The 19,263-nt window shown below is 47.7% G+C and overlaps 2 protein-coding genes across 2 annotated transcripts in view; one reads left to right on the top strand and one right to left on the bottom strand.

Moving 5' to 3' along the window:
* The first annotated feature begins 9,841 nt into the window (after positions 1-9,841).
* Positions 9,842-19,263, top strand: part of BID (BH3 interacting domain death agonist) — a 28,854-nt gene continuing 19,432 nt past the window's right edge. Inside the window, exon 1 of the mRNA XM_024210480.2 lies at positions 9,842-9,942. The gene's annotated coding sequence lies outside the window, so the exon portion shown is untranslated. The remainder of the gene's footprint in view (positions 9,943-19,263) is intronic.
* The window catches only part of BCL2L13 (BCL2 like 13), a 104,502-nt gene continuing 97,181 nt past the window's right edge, over positions 11,943-19,263 (bottom strand). The window contains exon 9 of the mRNA XM_026654342.1: positions 11,943-12,004. Within this exon, the coding sequence (XP_026510127.1) occupies positions 11,982-12,004 (23 nt within the window). The 3' untranslated portion in view covers positions 11,943-11,981. The remainder of the gene's footprint in view (positions 12,005-19,263) is intronic.

The raw sequence follows: 19,263 nt of genomic DNA on the forward strand, positions 1-19,263 counted from the left end.
GAGGCCAAAGGCCTTCAGCCTCGGAGAAATATGCATCTATTAGTACAAGTGCGGGCCCCCATGGATGGTACTAACCAGACCATGGGCTGGCTCAGCAGTGGGGTGAAAGCTGAGTTTGGAACCTAAGCTCCATGTCTATTCCTAAACTGACTGAGACTGGGGACATGCAGGAGGCAGGGTACTCAGTCCCTGGGGAGGAAGGAGTCCTAGGCTTCAGACTGCTCGGATGTTGATGGAAGACAATCCAACCCTGGGCTAGAGGGACAGTTCAACCTAATGTGAAGCCCTAACCCTTGCTGGGGAGAGGAAAGAATAAAAGAGGAAACGGGGGTGAGGGAGAGTCCCCAACCAAAAGAATTGTTTTTTATTATTTGGGGCAATACAAATAATTTTAAAACTGATTTCCAAACAAAAATCTCATCTCATGGGAACGAGAATATCTTTTAACATGGATTCCTTTTTAAGTAATTCACCAATGACTGTAAAAGCCACCAGGGTTGTGTCCCGAGCTGCAACCCAAGCTGCTGCCCCTGTGATAGGTAGCCTGAAGCTGCTCTTTGAAAAGAAACTCGCATTTCAGATGAAAAATGGATTTTAGGAATTGTAAGAGGGGTAGGGGTTGATTTGAAAAGCCAACTGCATTGACTAGTTATAATCCCTTAGGGTGTCTCTCTGCCGCAGGGGGGAGAGAGCCTCCCAGCCTGGGTAGGCAGACACAGACTAGCTCTGCGTGAGCTAGCATGCTAAAAATAGCACTGTAGACATTGCAGCACAGGCTAGCCACCCAAGTACAAGCCTGTCCGAGCCCAGTGGCTAGCCCCTGCTGCCACCCTCGCCATAATGTCCACACTGCTATTTTTAGCATGCTAGCTCGAGCCAAGCTGGTGTGTGTCTCTACCTGAGCTGGGAGGCACCTTCCGAGCTGCAGTGTGGACATAACCTTAGTGCCTGATCCTGCAAACAACATACTACTGGGCATAGCACTGACCACTGTGAGGAGTCCCTTCAGGGGGACGACACATTGTAGTAAGTACTATTCTTGATAAGTTTTTGCAGCATTGGGCACTTAGCTAAATAGATATTACAAAATGTTTCAAACCAGCTTCTAGAATCCCTGTCACTTGTTCAGTTTCTCCAACACATGGGGATTATCTTTCTTAGTAGCACCTGCCCCTTTGACGCTGTGTCTCCGCTGGGATCTCGTGATGACTCAGAATTGGGAAGTTCTAGAATATGATAACAAAAATACATATCCGTATAAGACTTACCTTACAACTTTGAAGCTTTCCTGTACTTTCTGATGGCAGTGCTGATCTCTTCAGCCCTACGTTAATTCATCCTGGCTTCTTGTTTGGTAATTAATTGTTTTTCAGTTCTATTCAAGATATTTAACATTTATTTTTTACTCATTTACTCTTCTTCCCACCGAACTTAGGATCTTTCTTCTCATACCATAGTCTTCCGAGAACAGCTCCCACCTGAAGCAACGTGATTTCAGAGTTGCACGTCAGGAATGTGATCTCTGTTGGGAGCACAGTACCCAGTGTACAGCCCTGCCTGCTGTGGGCGGTTGCATGCAACGAGCTCCACAACTTTTAATTTCCATTCTCTGAAAGTGAGCATTAAAAATAGACCTTGATGGCAGTATGCTTAGTTCCTGTGGTCAGTAACAAATGCTCCCTCCCACCCCATCCTCATCCAGTAATCCAGCCCTCCCCAGACAGAGTCTAAACTACAACAATGCAGGAATAAATAGGGCCCTAATGGTTCACTAAGGAAAAACTCCTAATATCCTTTTCCTTTAATAATTTTGTTGCTTGTTCATGACTGTATTGGTTTGAGAAAAGTTGCTATGGTTAAGTAATCCCTGATTTTATATGCATGGCTGATGCATTGTGCCCTGATTCCTTTGACTAGTCTTATAAAATGAAATTAAATAATCCCCATCTTTGAGAAATGGTTCCTTCTGCTACAGGTCTCTCTGCATTAGAGATGTTCCCCCAATCACTAGAAAGGTTAAACATTCATGAACTGCCCATGCAATAACCACTCTGAATCTTGCCCGCCACTTCCCTTTGTGAGTGTCTGAAATCTCAGAGGTAGAACAGCAAGAGAGCTAAATACTGGCTTCATATTTCCTAATGCACTTTGTGGGCTGAGCTGAAGAACAGCTGGGGCCGGCTCATGGAGTGGCAGTGTGTGCTGCCTGGAGTTAAGTTCCCCTGTGCCTGGCATGGGGTTTCCCTGAAGTACTGGACAGAGTCAGACTCCCCTGTACCTAGAGTGGGAACAGACACCTCCACTCTGAGGGGCAAACTAAGATGAGGCCAGCGCTTGTGCTCAGGGCTGGGATCAGGTTGAGAAGAGGCATCATCCTTTCAGAGGGGCAACTCGGGAGCCTGTCCTTGTGCACTTGTGAATCGTGAGAGTCAATGCAACTTGGTGAGGCCCAAACCCACTAAAGAGCTGTGCTTCCCTACCTATACTATGTCTGCTCTGGAGATCATTCCTCCAGAGAAAAACCGTGCAAAGGGAAGGACATGAATATCTTTCAGCTCTAACTTCCAAATACAATTTTGTGTTTTTAACTTAACCAAAACTCCATTTGTCCAATTGGGGCTGGAGAGTGGCTCTTCTTCTTGCAAACTCCATTGCTAAACATATCAGGATAGGATTATAGAGTAACAGCAGGTTTTAAAACTGTCACATGAATCTGTTTTTCTCTCCCTCTGTCTCCGCATTGCCTGTAAATATTTGTTTGTGTGTTGGCTGTACAAACACCAATGGATCCTTGGTTCACCCTGGTGGTCAAAAAATGAGTTTTGCAGTGTCCAGGCCTCCATCAGAACACAGTGCTTGCACAGAGCTAGTTAGCATGTTTGTCTGCACTTCGTGGTGGTTTTTAATATTTTTATACATCCTAATCAAGAACATTTTAGATCATTTGAAAGGTCTAGATTGCATGATCTGGAGCAGGCGTTGGTTCCATTTTTTAACAGTTGATCCTAAAACATTCACCACCACCTCCTTCGGTTAAAACTTTTAAAATGAAATTTTGATTAACTGTTTACATCGGATGCTGATGGATAAGAAGCATTGCATAATTTAATCTCATATGTAAAAATGTGAAAAGCCACAACATGGCTCTCAGGAGTTGGAATTGTTACTATCTGCAATAAAAAGAAGTCTCTAAATATACCATGAAACAGCCTGTATATAATTCATGGGAGAGATCACTTCCTCCTTGACTGATGCACGATAACAGAGATTAGATGCTTTCTGAATGTTCCTGCTTTTGGAGATGCTTAGAACGGTGCTATATAGGCAGTGGAGTTGAACAGACAAGGATGTCATGAAAGGTGTAGATATGAAGGGGAAAATGCCATGCTATGATGGCTCTGCAGTAATTTAAATAATCTCTCTCTCTCTCTCTCTCATGTATGTATGTATGTGTATATGTGTGTGTGTGAAGTTCAGTCCAATAGAAGGGATTTGCTTTGGCACCTTCCCCTTGGGATGTGAGTGAACTCTGATATTCAGACTGTTCAAGGCTTTTATAGTTGGTGAGTGTGGAGTGTTAACAGGAAAGTGTGTACCCTACATGTATAAAACATCCAGCCTGTTTTCTTCGGTTTGGTTGTGTTTTATTTTTTATGCACACTTGCTTTGTTGGTGTTGAGATTTTAGCACCTCAGGTGGCCAACTGAACTAAAAAATAAAGTCATTCATTATTTTTTTCTTTTTGTTGCTGGAGTTGCCATTTGTTTCACTTACCATTTGTTTGCTTGCTTCCATGATGGACTTCAAAACTGGGAATAAAGGAGCGAGAGAGGTTGATCCTGTCATTAAATCACAGGGTTGGGTGGCAGGGGAGACCTGAGTTCTATTCCTGTCTCTGCCACGGAGTTACCTTGTGACCTTGCACAAAGATAAGTGACTTGCTTCCCAGTTGAAGTATATGAGGTCTTTTGACCTGAGATACAACAAACAAGTCTGCTGTTCTGATAAAGCCCAGCACTATGACCCATCCTTTCCCCGTCTCAGACATGATTTCTCAGTTCTTCTCCAGGGGAGGATCTGGCAATGGCGAAAGATGAAATAGCCTAGAGGGTGCTGGCAGGGTGGGAATATAGGAGCCAAATGAATCCTAGGAACTGGCACCAGGCCATAAAGCTGGGAGAGGGGAGCTAATGTTCAAGTTGCAGAGGGGCCTTGTGCCAGTTAAAAGAACAGGAGTACTTGTGGCACCTTAGAGACTAACAAATTTATTAGAGCATAAGCTTTCGTGGGCTACAACCCACTTCTTCGGATGCATATAGAGTGAAACATATATTGAGGAGATATATATACACACATACAGAGAGCATGAACAGGTGGGAGTTGTCTTACCAACTCTGAGAGGCCAATTAAGTAAGAGAAAAAAAAAACTTTTGAAGTGATAATCAAGATAGCTCAGTACAGACAGTTTGATAAGAAGTGTGAGAATATTTACAAGGGGAGATAGATTCAATGTTTGTAATGGCTCAGCCATTCCCAGTCCTTATTCAATCCTAAATTGATTGTATCTAGTTTGCATATCAATTCCAGCTCAGCAGTCTCTCGTTGGAGTCTGTTTTTGAAGTTTTTCTGTTGTAAGATAGCCACCCGCAGGTCTGTCATAGAATGGCCAGACAGGTTAAAGTGTTCTCCCACTGGTTTTTGAGTATTATGATTCCTGATGTCAGATTTGTGTCCATTAATTCTTTTGCGTAGAGACTGTCCGGTTTGGCCAGTTGTGAGCCCTCTTTCAAAGGAAATGCCCATTGTTCCTCAAGTTGCCACAGAGTATTTCTGCCTAGTGGAGAGCCCTGGAGCCAGCCGATGTGGTGCTGACCGCCTTGGAGCAGCTGGCTTTCCTTTGAAGTAATAAAATCAGAAGGAGCTGCCTCCATCTGCATTAACCTAGTGACATGGGCCATTGATATCAGATCAAGCTCTGGGAACCCAGCAAAAACCACTGGTCTGGCTCTGCCCCTGCCCACGCTCCATGCATAACACTGGTGCATGCTCTCATCTCCAGTCTCTTGCAGCATTAGATGCCATGGTGTGAGCGATGTGCAGTCACTCGCTGCTTTCCATTAAATGTCCCTGCTCAGTTCTGGTGTGCATTCCTATCCCCTCACCTCAGTCTGCAGTCCCAGCATAAGCTGTCCCTGCTCTCCTTGCTGTATTAAACCCACCCCACACTGCAAGTGACACCAGCACCTGCTCCATTCTAGGCCTCTATACCATATGCAATACACATGCCATTAGTTATACCAGTGCATGGTCCACTCCCAGGCTCCTCGTTGTGTGCATCTTCAGGGCTAATTAGCTACAGTATCTGCAGCTGTGGAGCAATGTCTGCAACAGATTGGAAGGATTCAGAGACTAGTCTGTTTGCCTTCAGTGGGGAGAGCCTTCCAGTCTGAGATCTACCTGTTTTAAAAGAACAGGCTTTGGCCCCAACTGGTAGGTCACGTTCCCTTAATGAATGAGCCCATGTGATACAGGGTTGGAGCAAAGGGGCTGGGAGCACAAAGAAACTTGGCTTCTAATCCCAGTGACACCGCTGACTGAGCATATGACTAAGCAAGTCACCAGACCTGGGCATTGCCTTGTTCACCCATCAGGAAATTTACAGGGTGTTGGGAGAGTCCCAGCTGGGGAAATCCTCAGTGTTGAAAGTAAACCTTCTTGCAAACATCTATTCTTCTTTATAGTAAGTAAATAAACCATGTTTTGGAAAATACAAGCTGCTCTGCTATGCCAATGAGGCTGGGAGGGGCTGATGTGACACACTGGCTTTCTGCTGACTAGATTAGTCCTCACTGTTTGACAGCTCCTTCTCCACAGACTCTCGGTTTGGGGATGCCATCACTTCTGTCCTCCAGGTGGCAGAGGGGAAACAGCTCTGTCCTTTTTAATAGAGAGAGATGATAGATCAGGGGTTGCCAAGCTGTGGCTCCAGAGATGCATGTGGCTCTTCAGAAGTTAATATGTGGTTCCTTGCATAGGCACCAACTCTGGGGCTGGAGCTACAGGCGCCAACTTTCCTGTGTGCCGGGGGCGGGGGGGGAGGGTGGTGTGTTCACTGCTCAACCCCTGACTCTGCCACAGGCCCTGCCCCTACTTCACCCCTTCCCCCAAGGCCCTCACTCCTTCGTGCCCCCTTCCCTGAGCCTGCCACGCCCTCGCTCCTCCCCTTCCCCCCAGAGTCTCCTGCATGCCACAGGAGGCATGGAGAAGGAAGGGGAGGCACTGAGCAGCAGGGCTGTTGGCAGGCAGGGGGGAGCTGATGGGGGGCTGCTGATGTATTACTGTGGCTCTTTGGCAGTGTACATAGGTAAATTCTGGCTCCTCCTCAGGTGCAGGTTGGCCACCCCTGTGATAGATCCTTGTAAGCTGTTGTCAAATGCTCTGACAACAAATGTCTGTCCTGACTGGCTCTGGTGTTTACCCCACTGTGGAGGCAGCTACAGTTGCCCTGGGAGAGATTTCTCTGGTGTCAGCCAAAGGAGGCTATATTTGGCTTGTAGAGGGCCTCTCTCCTGTTGCTCAAAAGGAGGCTGGATAGAGAGGAAAGATGGTCTCTGGTTAAGGCACTGGATTGGGAGTTAAGAGATCTAAGGTGAATTCCCGGCTTTGCAAGTGACCTGCTCTGTGACTTGGGCAAGTCACTTCACCTCTCTGTGCCACAGAGTTGTTTGTAAAATGGAGATATTTACTTCCCCTCACACACCGGTCTTGTCTGTTTAGATTGTAATGGTGGTAGGGGCTCTGTACAGCACGTAGCACAATGGGGCTCTGAGCTCAGTTGGGGCCTCCAGGTGCTACTATAATACAAACAATAAGACGAGCCTGACAAGGATTCTGGTTTTTCCACTTCAGGAAAGAAATACTGTATGCCTGGCCTGGAAAGGACCTCTGGGTAGAGGAAGGCTACACTCCCTGTATCTACAACAGGTTGGCTACGTGCACCTGGAGGTTGTAAGATGAGGAAGAGACCTCCATGAAAAGACAGGAGACCCAAATCAGAAGCCCAAGGTGGCAGTTGTTTTTGCTTTCACTTTCCATTTATATGAAAGAGCACGCCAGGAAGAGGAAATATTTTGTGGCGTACACATTTTGCAACATGCTGCTGTCTCATCCCCCACAGGCAGCCTTATTTATTCACCCCACTCATTCTGCTGGCCCCTTTTCCAGAAGGTGAAAGTCGAAGCTGAAGGAGAGAGAGAAGTGGATCCTTTCCAAGTGCTTTGAGTTCCGCAGTGGCTCAGGTAAAGGGATAGAGAGGAGTTTATAACAAAATCACTGTGAAGGGAGCGGGGGTGGGGGGCAGGGGAGAGGTAAGGTCCTTTCTAGGGACTGATGTGTGGGGATGTGACCTGATACAGTCAGTGGTGGGTGAGGCCATGATTGGTGAAGGCTGTTTTATGGCATGGGGCCTGTGTGGCCATGATGGGGGTGGGGGGTGGGGGGGTGGATTTTCAGTGAGGGCATGGCTCTATCTATCTCGCAGCTACTGTATGTGGGAAAGCCAAATATCTTGGGTTTTCTAACCACTTTCCAGACAAAACAATTTCTCCAAACACCCTTAACTTACTAAGGAAATAACCATAACAAGCATGAAAGGGGAACTGTGTGTTAATGGAAAGCTCTCTCTGTGACTTCGATCACACACACAGTTTGTTTTGTTAACAGTTCTTGCAATGAATGCTGTGTGTGGTTGATGGGTTAGGTGAGTGCATCTCTAGGTCCCATGTCCAGGAGAGGGCAGGCTTATTCCTTAAAGGGTGCTGCTTCACAGGCCAAAGCAAGACACCTTTCAAGGTAGGAGATCTCAAAGGGCTCCCTACGAGCATCAAAGCAGGGGACCTCACACCTGCCACAAGAGCAGGAAAACTCCACCCTCCTTAGACCCCATTTCCAGTGATGAATGCCTCAAAATTGGGGGAGGGGGAGAGTTCCCTACACTCAGACCCTTATGGAAAAATCCTATGGAATGTAACAGGAATGAAACTAATACAGTTTTAGAGCAGGGATTCTCAACCTGGGGTTGCAGCCAACTTTGTCCTTCCATATAGCCAGATGGGAGGGGGAGGGTCCCCAGTACGAAAAGTTTGAAAACCACTTTTCTGTAGAACTTAGTCTAAAAACCTATAGGAATTTAATGAAGAATGATCTCCTTTCTATAGGTTTTTTGAATCATCCTATAGATTTCTATAAGGTGGTCCCCAAAAAAACCAACCTCCATGGATAAAATGTACTACTGCCTCTTATGTTCTCCATAAGGGTGTAGGATACTTTGGACAGGGAGAGACGAACACAAAGGAAGGAAAATGGCCATGGAATGTGAAGGTTGCCCACTCTGGAAATAGTTGGTGTATATTTTAAAGCCCCAGCTGCTGGAGTCAGATGATCAGGGCAGCCACTGGGGCTTTCTACAGGGGTGCTGGGGACTGCACAGTAACTCTCCGTCTGCTGAGGTGTGCCAAGCCTGGATCCCTGGTACCAGGGAAGGCCACAACCCAGAGAGCACAGGGGAAAGTACCTACAACCCCTGAACACCCTGCTCTCTGTGCAAAAACCTGGTGCTGCATAGTACCTCCTCCTGCAGAGGGCTTGGGGAAGTGCCAGGGCCTGCCCTCCTATTCCACAGCACTGACACTCTGACAGGCTTCCCAGCCCTGGCCTTGTGGTTGGGCATTGGGTCCCAGGCCCAGGGCCACTCACCCGGGTGTCTTGGGCATGGCTTGGACTGTAGGTGGCAGTTGCTGGGCCCCCTCCATTGCCAGAAGTACTGGGGGGAGCTGGAATGCCCTTCTAGCCTGGTCCAGCACTGTCCAGGTGAGAATGTTAGTCTTCACTTACTTTTTCTCTGAGGTGTCTAGTCCATATTGTGGCAAAGAAAAGCTAGAAGCAGCATAAAGGCTCAGAAACTAGCAAAGAAAAAAAAAAGCACCAATCTCATTATTAGCAATAAGCACCAAAGAGTCCTGGGGCACCTTATAGACTAAAAGATGTATTGGAGCATAAGCTTTCATGGGTGCGTCTGACGAAGTGGGTATTCACCCACGAAAGCTTATGCTCCAATACATCTGTTAGTCTATAAGGTGCCCCAGGACTTGTTGCTTTTTACAGATCCGGACTAACACAGCAAGTGGACGTGGCTTCTTTCCTCTTTGCTCACCTGTGCACGTGGGAAATTCCTGTGCCTGTCTTGCGGGCACAGTGCAGCCACCCGCCAGCCTGAAGCGTTTTTGGTCTGGCCGCTCTAGGAACGTCTCCCTTCCCCCCACAGCGGACAGCCATGAACCTGGCTCCGCTTCTCCGCCCCCTCAGCCCTTCCCTCCTCGCGGGGCAGCTCCGCTTGCTCTTGGCCCTCCGGCGGGGATCCCTTCCCCCTCCCAGCAACACGTTAGTGGGGCCTTGGCCTTTACCCAAGGTGTGTGCCTGCCTGACGGCTCGATGCCACAGTGATGGGCTCCCTGGCAAGCCCTGCTCGCGGCTCTGCGCTGTGTCCCCCCACCCCCCCGGCACGCGATGCAATTGTCCCTGGGTGGTAGGAAAATAGCCCCTCCCCCGCACACACCGGCTTGGGACTCCCCAAGCCCCCCCGTATTGGTATGGGCCCTGGCCCTCCCCCCCCCCCCCCCGCCCCCCCGGGGGGGGCGGGCCGCCCCCCCCCCCCCCGCAGCGATCCAGCCCTGGGCTGGGTCCCGCTCCCCTCCCCCAGCGCCAGGGGGCACGGCCGGGCCCCGCGCGGCGCCGGAGCACAAAGCGGCCGCTGTCTCTTTAAGCGGTTTGGAGGGAGAGCGGAGGAAGCTCCCCCCACTCGGCGGCTGCCGAGCTCTGCAGGCCGGGGCTGGGCGCGGACTCGGCGCGGGGCTGCGCGTTGCCCGGGCCCCGGAGCGGCGCGCGGTGAGTATCGCCCGGGGGGCCCCGCCCCAGAGCCCGCCCCGGGGCCCCCCCCGGCTCCCCCCCCCCCCCCCCCGCCGCGGGACCCGAGCCGGGCCGGAGCCACCGCGGCTCCGTCTGCGCGAGTGGCGGGGCGGCTCGCTGGGAAGCGGGGAATCCGGCTTGCAAGCTGCAGGCAGCGCCACAGGCTCACGGGGCTGCAGTGGCCCGGTGCCCTGGCGCCTTCCCGTGGCTGGGCTTCGCGCCTGAACCCCTCGCCATGGGGCAGGGCGGCCTGTGCGCTCGGCGGGGCGGGGCGGGCTTGTGGGGCTCACACCCCGGAGTGAGATGCCCGGAGTGTCTGTTGGAAGGTGGGTTTCAAACAGATCTTCCCCCAGGCGCCTCGTCCGCCCGCGCCCATTCCCCTCTCTCGCCCCGGTGCCACCTGCCTCCAAACCGGCCCCGGGCGCCAGCTATAACAAACGTGTATTTATTCCTGTCCCGGTCTGCTGCCACCCCCAGCACAGAGAGCGGCAGAAAGTGCTTGTAACCCTGCTGGAGCTATACCGTGGGGCTGGGCTGTGGGTTCCCGCCCATCGGCTGTTTTCCTGAGGGGGGTTTTAGCTCAGCATCAAGTCACTGGCTTGATGCAGCATGGCAGGGTGAGGTTCTACGGAGGGCCCGTGTTAGGCCGGAGCTCAGACGAGGTGATCATCAAAATAGTTCCTCTGGCCTTAAAATGTACAAACACCAGTGCCCAGCCTGTGGGAATCCTTCACTAGTAAGGGTGCTGTGCTCCGCCTGTTGTAACGGCTAGGAAAGTACCAGCCCCTTCCATACCCAGGATGTGCCTGTGTCCCGAGTAGCTGGCACACGATATTTTTCAGAATCCCCTCCTGCACCAAACTCCCTCCCAGAGCCCACACCCCTCACCCTCTCCTGCACCCCAACACTCTGCCCCAGCCCGGAGTCCCCTCCTGCACCCAAACTCCCTCCCAGAAATAAACTAATGTAACAGCTGTTCTAAGGTAAGAATTAGGCTATTTTGAATTAACTTAACTATATTCTGCATGTCTTAAGACTGAAATGTAACCACAGAACGGCTTTATGTTAATGAAAAGGCAAGTTTAGTATAGCGTTAATAGCCTCGAATCCATAATTGTGATCATTTTGTTTTAAATTAGGAAAAATACTTGTATACGGGGCCCCACAAAATCTAATAGCTCCGGGCCCACAGGTGGGTTAATTTGGCCCTGCTCATGGCCATGATCCTGTGGTTGGATCAATGTGGGTGTGCTCCCTTTGAGATCAGTGGTGCTCAGCACCGGGTTTTGCCTGCCCATGTCCATCTAATTGCAGCTGTGGGAGCTTTGGTTCCTCCTCTTTCTTCTAGTCTTTTTCATTTCACTTCCATCTTCTTTCCCTGAAATTGTTAAAGCTTCTCTGTAAGGAGCCGTTTCTGTGTCTGACTTTTGCCTTCTTGTCTCTCTTGTGTTGAAAATTTTTCTCTCCTGGGGATTGTTTTCCCTCTAATTTTCTTCTTTCTCTCTGCTCTATTTTTTGTTTCTCAGCTCTTGTCATTTTTCTTTCCTTTACTTTGTGTTTTCCAGTCTCTTACCTCCATTCTGGAAAATCTGTCTCCCCCAAGCATGCTCTCCTCCATTCTCCCCTAGTCTTCCTCCTCCCTACTGCTCCCAGTCTTCGCCTCTTACCCCCCCCCCCATTATGCCTCCTGAGCTTTTCCTCTCCATCTCTTTTCTTGAGCCTCAGTCAAACTGTCTTCTTTCATCTTCACCCCTCTAGGACGGCCAGATTGCCTCTCTCCTATTCAGCTTTGCTGGGATTGTCCCTGCAAGGCCCTTTGCTGCTGCCCTGGTGAGAGTTATACAGTGCTTCCCATAGCCTTCTTTCTGGTGTTCTCTGGGTAGGATCCTTGTGGAGGGAAGAGGAAGAAATTAATCCTGTAGCAAAACTAGGAAACTCCTTCCTGGTTGGTGGTTGACTGCTTCTGCCAAAGCTCCCGTTTCTGGATTTCCATGGCCATGGTTGCATTCAAGTTCACATCAGAGGAATCCAGGAATGGCACCTCCAAAAAAAGAATAAAAATCAGACAGTCTGCAGGCTTGGCGCTTATGCTGTCACTTACTGGGTTTCCCTATACCAGGAGTTAAATGATTGCATAGTGCATCCCTATCACCATATTCAATCAGGGCACTTCTTTTTCCCCTCAGGGCCTGGCTTGCCCTGATGGATGGTAAATTCAGTTGTTTTTTTACTCACCAGGAGCAGCACACAGACACCGATGCTGCAATTACAATGATAAATAATACATTTGGGTGTGTCTGGATGGGGTTTGGGGAGGAGAGATGCTTGGTGTGGTGGAGGGTGACAGCAGGGCAGTGGGAGCAAGAGGGAATTGAGTGAGCAAGCTTTTTAGAGTGTGAATGGAGTATATGTAACTCTCCCTACATGAGCTGACAGTGGGTTTTGAACCTGGGACGGTCAAAGTACAAGAAACTACAGCTTGAGCTATAGGATGAGGTCCTCTACATAGTGGTTGTAGCAGACTCTTCTGTAACCTCTGTAGAGCCGATCAAAATGTTTTTTAACAGAAAATTACTTCTTTTGACAACAAGTTTTTGCAAAAGATGTCCTTCTTTGTTGAAAATGTTTTGGTTTCCTGCAGTCGATATTTCAAAAATTTCATCTGCCAGTTTTTCATCAAAAAATGAAGGGAAAAACCCACAAAGAGAAAAAAAAACTTTCAATGGAAACAACAAAAAGTGTTTTTGTTTTTTGTTGTTATTTTTGTATGGGAAAAGAAATAATATCCTGTCCAGCTCTCTACTGCTTAGGTGAAGGAGCTGCTGGTGGGGCAGGGAGCACAAAGATCTACACTGTGCCAGCCTGGGTTATACAAATAGAGGGGGAATGTATTTTATAAAAAGATGTGTCCATAATAACTAAGTACCTACGTGATCTTTTGTAGCCCATTGTTGCCCAGCCTCCTATTTCCCCCACCTGTTGCCTGTAACTATCACTTGCTCCATCATGTCTACTGTTGTTGTTAATCATATTTATTATGCATAGGGACCAACCCAGAATGGGGCTCCGTTTTGCTCGGTGCTGTACAGTTTGCATCATCAGGTTGCAAACTCTTTAGGGCAGGTTTTATGTTGTGAGAAACTGCACACCACATGACACACTGAACTCTACTCTGAGCTTAAAAGCACACACATGTTTAGGACTTAAGTGTGGCTTGTACTGAAAAGTGACTATATAAAAACGGCACCTTCTCACTCCACTGATCCTGTCTGTGGATATAAATCTGTTATATTTAGGAATAAAAATGATTTCCCCCCCTGCTTTTTACTTGAGTTAGCCCAGCTGGAGCCAGCACAAGTGAGAGGGTGAATTGGTTTCTATTCCTCCTTGAGCATCATCAGGACAACTGTTCCAAGCAGTTTGGCAAGCCCACTGAAGGCAACTGGGGCTGCAGAGGTGTCACCAAGCCTTCAGAAACGCTGTTACTGGCAATGAGGCCTATTGTGCATAGGAATAGGGTAGCATCCATTTAAATAGTGTGTGAGGTCTCTAGTGTTGCTCACCAAGTTCTGTTTTAGTAGCCTTCAGAAATCGTCATGCAGCAGCGTGTATGTATGTAGCGAGGCCTGGCATGTTTGTGTCTTTTTAGTAAGCATGGTTTTTTGAGATCCAACTGTGCCCATGTTGTTTCCTCATATTGTTTACTTTTATGTAAACAGATGATAGTGCGTAAGAAAATGAACCCAGCTTGATTCTTGCATCTCAGCATGAGTTTGAAGGGCTGGTAGTTCAAATATTTTTTAAGAGAGTGAGCACATTTGATCTGGAATCAGCAAGACACAGAGCCAGGAACCACACAATACCATTTTTAGAGTCCTTTCCTGCACAGAATGGCACTTTAAAGTCACAGAATTGTATGTGACACTCTGAGTGCATGGTGCTATGCTGTACTGCAGTGGTGGGCAACCTGCGGCCCGTCAGGGTAATCCACTGGCGGGCTGCGAGACAGTTTGTTTACATTGACCGTCCGCAGGCATGGTTGCCCGCAGCTCCCAGTGGCCGCGGTTCGCCGTTCCTGACCAATGGGAGCGGTGGCCAGCACATCCCTGAAGCCCACGCCGCTTCCCGCAGCTCCCACTGGCCAGGAACAGAGAACTGCGGCCACTGGGAGCTGCGGGCAGCCGGGCCTGTGGACAATAAATGTAAACAAACTGTCTCGCGGCCCGCCAGCAGATTATCCTGATGGGCTGCAGGTTGCCCACCACTGCTGTAGTGCATGCCTGTGCGGAAGAGTAACAGCATAACCATTAGCACTTTGTATATGCAGTCAACCCAAGCATTGCTCTAGTGTCTGCATGAATAGCAGGTCACAGGTGTGAGATCATGGCCTCTGTAGGAATGTTCTGAGAGATTCCTACGCTCCCCACTTAGCTGTCAGAGTGAGCTAACCCCCAGCGGGGAGTCAGCTTGATGGGTGACTTCCTTTTCTCAAGTGAATTATGAACTGACTGCAAATGAGCTGTTTTTTCATTTCCATGTAATAGGTGTTTCCTCAGACAAGGATCTGAAATTGCTGACAAATGCAGCACTTGATGATGATGATGATGATTTCTTTGCATAGCACCTCCCACTGATTATCTCATGGACTGTGCCTTAATTGTCTGATAGGCTGTAAGGGATTTGGGGCAGGGGTAGTCTTGACCTTTGAGTCTTGCACAGAGCCAAGCACGTATTAATATTGTTTAGAAGGAAGCTATCCTTAGAGCTTGAACTAAACTGCAAAATTCACACTGAAGTTTGAACGCCCTTAAGTTTGGGGAAGTTCAGCTCTAGAGTTTTGGTTTGGATTTGATTCCAGCTGTAACTTATTATTTTATTCATGAACAAGAGAAGACCAAGGAAACTGGAGGTCCTCTGCTTAGCGGGGAAGGAGAGCTAATAAAGGACGACATCAAGAAGGCTGAGGTATTTAATGCCTGTTTTGCTTCAGTCTTCACTAAAAAGGTAAATTGTGACCAGATACTTAACACAATTAACAACAAGGGGGAAGGAATGCAAGCCAGAATAGGGAAAGAACAAGTAAAAGAATATTTAGATAAATTAGATGTATTCAGGTCATCAGGGCCTGATGAAATTCATTCTAGAGCACTTAAGGAATAAGCTGAAGCAATCTTGGAATTGTTAGCGATTATTTTTGAGAATTCATGGAGGACATGTGAGATCCCGAAGGACTAGAGAAGGGCAAATACAGTATCTGTCTTTAAAAGGGGGAATAAAGAGGACCTGGAGAATTACAGACCAGTCAACCTAACTTTGATAACTGTAAAGATACTGGAATAAATTATTAAATAATCAATTTGTAAGCCTCTAAGATTACAAATAATAGCCAGTAGTCAAGAACAAATCATGCTATACCAACCAATATCCTTCTTTGACAAGGTTACTTGCATAATGTGGGGGGGTGTCTTATAGACTTACTAAAATCAAGATATAGCACGTCTTTTGTTGCTGTCCCACATTACATTCTCCTAAGCAAACTAGGGAAATGTTGTCTAGATGAAATCCCTGTAAGTGGGGGATGCAAAAATGGTTGAAAGACCATACTCAAAGAATAGTTATCAATGGTTTGCTGTCAAGCTGGAGGGATATAGTGGGGTCCTGCAGGGGTCTGTCCGGGGTTCAGTACTAGTTTTATATATTCATTCATGTCTTGGATAATGGAGTGGAGAGTATGCTTATCAAACTTGCATATGACGCCAAACTGGCAGGGATTGCAAGCACTTTGGAGGACAGGATTAGAATTCAAAATGAGCTTGACAAACTGGAGAATTGGTCTGAAATCTACAAGATGAAATTCAGGGAAGACAAGTGTAACATACTACACTTAGGAAGGAAAATCAAATGCACAGCTACAAAATAAGGAACAACTGGCTAGGCAGTAGTACTGCAGGAGAGAGATCTGGGTGTTATAATGGATCACAAATTGAATATGAATCAACAATTTGATGCGGATGCAAAAAAGGCTAATATTATTCCAGGGTCTATTAACAGGAGTGTCATATGTAAGACACCAGAAGTAATTGTCCTGCTCTACTCAACACTGGTGAGACCTCAGCTGGAGTACTGTCTCCAGTTCTGGGTGCTACACTTTAAGAAAGACTTGGACAAATTGGAGAGGGTCCAGAGGAGAGCAACAAAAATGATAGAAAGTTTAGTAAACCTGACCCATGAGAAAAGGTTTAAAAAATGGGCATGTTTAGTCTTGACTGAGGAGGGACCTGATGAGTCTTCAACTGTGTTAAGGGCTGTTATAAAGAGGATGGTGATCAGTTCTCTGTGTCCACTGGAGGCAGGACAAGAAGTAATGGGCTTAATCGGCAGTAAGTGAGATTTAGGTTAGATGTTAGGAAAAACTTTCTAACTATAAGGGTAGTGAAGTACTGGAATAGACTTGCAAGGGAGGTTGTGGAATCCCCATCATTGAAGGTTTCTAAGAACGGGTTAGACACACACCTGTCAGGGATGGTCTAGGTTTACTTGGTCCTGCTGCAGCACAGGGGGCTGAACTAGATGTCCTCTCAAGGTCCATTGCAGCCCTGCAATTCTATGATTCTATGTATTTGCTTCAGAGAGAGACAGTCGCTGCCCCCAAAATTTTTCAGTTGTGATTTGGACAAACATGACGTGAGAGAGAGTGGTTACGGGAAGGGGAGGCTAAAGATAAATCATCTATTGAGTCCTACAATGAACGTACTGTAGGATTTTGTGTCTGAAAATATTTCTTCGGGCTGGAGTTGGGGAAATGCTGCTGTGATATGGGATGCTGCTGTTCTCACTGGTGCCTTCCTACTCCAAGGACAGTGTGTAAACATGGTTCAACATTGTACCCCACTCCAGGTCTTGCAGAGCGTGCCTAAGTTGCTTCCTCCACTCTTCCTGGGGTGCTCGCCGAACAGCACAGCAAAATTTCACAATGCTGTATGTGAACTCCCCTCTTTGCCCCACTTTCCAGGGCTCCTCCGAGAGTCTCCCTCTTTCTTCTTAGATTAGTCTGTGGCACCTTGAACTAATAAGAGCGTAGGCCTTTGGCACTTGTGTGAAGCTGTTCCTGAGCCCAGTGGTAAGAGCTGCCTTGGACAATGAGTCCTGTTCTGGACTCAGCTATCTGGTCTCTCCAGTTCCTCTCCCTGGGCCTGATCCAACACAAATTGAAGTAAATGGAGAGCCCCTTTGACTACAATGGACCCTGGATCCAGCCCGATGTGAACAGGAGGAAGAGGCTACAGGTATCAGTAAGACACCAAAATGTTTCCACTCTCACTAAAACAGGCCACTCTCATTATGGTTTTAAATCATTTTCCCCTGTAGGACCCCCTGCTTCCCTTCACCCCAGAACCTACAATCAAAGCCTTTACTCAGCCTCAGGTGAGATGCTAAGGGGCGTCTGATTCTGTGGATGCGTAAGTGTCTGCAAGCTTCACCTTGTGCCGTATTTCCGACCCCTGGAACAAGCAGACCTATAGACAGTTCCTGACACTGCGCACACTACAGTTACCTAGGGCACTCACCCTCACTGTACCTGGACTGCCCATGTAGCACAGCCCAATGGGCTGCCCAGTCTAGTGTCACATCTGTTCGGTCTCTAATTTTTAAGGGGGGAAATGTATTTTAGGTAAATCTGCCCCTGAGATCTTGGAGTGACGGTTTTGGGGAGATACATTGTACCCTCTGACGACAAATTCCTTTGGGCACTGTAGCTGCTAATCTAGTGCTTCCCAGCTGGGCTGCCTTTGCTGAAGCAAGTCCACGTGGGACAGCTGATCACAGAGCTTTGGGGTTTCACATCCATTTTCTGGGCCCTACAGTGCTCAGAAGCTGTTTGCATTTCCTGACACTGACAAGTCGAATCTGAAAGTGAAATGCCATCTGGGTCTTTTATGTACAGTCATGTTTCCTCCCTAGTGAACCTAGACTTTGGATTACCACGTCATTCTCTGCCTCTTAGTTGGAGGAGGGGGGGAGCTGCTTCCCCTAAGTCTGTAGCAATGTCAGCTGGAATATAGGGAGGGAGGGGGAAGTAGTGTGTGTTATGTTGTGTAACTGTATGAAAATCTGCCTGTTGCCATAGCCATAATAGATGCAGATTCTAGGAAGATGCTCCTCAAAAACCCAACCACGTAATCCCCTGCATCAGACAGCAAACCTCCTGGGTTAATTCTTTGGAAACCAGAGATTTCCCTCTGTTTGTAAATTCTTGTCTAAAGCAGTTTGAAAGAGATGCTTTCCCCTCTTCTTTCTCTCTCTCTTCCCCCCCCCCCCCCCCCCCCGAGAAGGCATAAGTCAAGAGAGACAGCTAAATAGTCAAGACTGTCAAAAGTCACTAGTGATTTTGGATGACTCAATTTTTGGGTGCCCAACTTGAGGCACTTTAAAGAGGCCTGATTTTCCAGGAAGTGCTGAGCACCCACCCTCTGAAAATCAGGGCCCTTTAAGGTGTGTCAAGTCATGCTCCCAAAATTATTAATCACTCTTGATAATTTTGGCCATTGAATTTATTTGGTATCCATTTGTTAAACTTTTTTTGTGGGGGAGTGCGGTGGGATTGTTGCAAAACAGGAGTAGAGACAGGACAGCGAGGCGCTGGATTATCCTACCGCACAGTACATTCAGGCTAAACATAGGGCCAATCTTTCTTTTTCCATGTATGGAACATCTTGTTGACTTGTCCATACTAATAGATCATTTCCTACCTGAAGGAAGTGGGTGTGTTAGCTCTTAGGAGGTTTATAATTATACTGCGTTAGTATTTGGGAAAAGTCCAATGGAAACATTTAAAATGAAAGCTCATGTTTCAGAGAAGCTGCCAGATGTGAAGATGACTGATCTGGAAACATGAACACAGCCTGCAGTGTGACTTCTGTGAAGTCTTGTCTCTGTGTTCATGCCTGAAACCCCTCTGCTTGTTCATTCTGTGGTGAATGATTCTGACTCTAGACAGGCGAGCAGGTCCAGTTTGAATAATTCTGGTGACCAACTGGCTGGAGTTTGGTTCTCTTGATAGGGAATTACTACACACTCTGAACTGTGGAGAAGCTGATTAGGCCTCTGCGAGCTTAATTTTAGTAGGCTGCTCTGATCCTATCCTCCTAAAAACATTCTCTGTCCTAACATAGACGCTTTGGATGATCCAGATTGTTTCAGCATTCAGATGTTCACATTATGAGCTAAGCATACCAGGCTTTTCTATAACTGTTCCTTTAGAAAGCATTCCAGATATCTCTAGTGTTTCTGTATGGATCT

The sequence above is a fragment of the Terrapene carolina genome, unplaced genomic scaffold (assembly GCF_002925995.2).
Source record: "Terrapene carolina triunguis isolate 2854851 unplaced genomic scaffold, T_m_triunguis-2.0 Scaffold190, whole genome shotgun sequence".
Classification (NCBI taxonomy): Eukaryota; Metazoa; Chordata; order Testudines; family Emydidae; genus Terrapene; species Terrapene triunguis.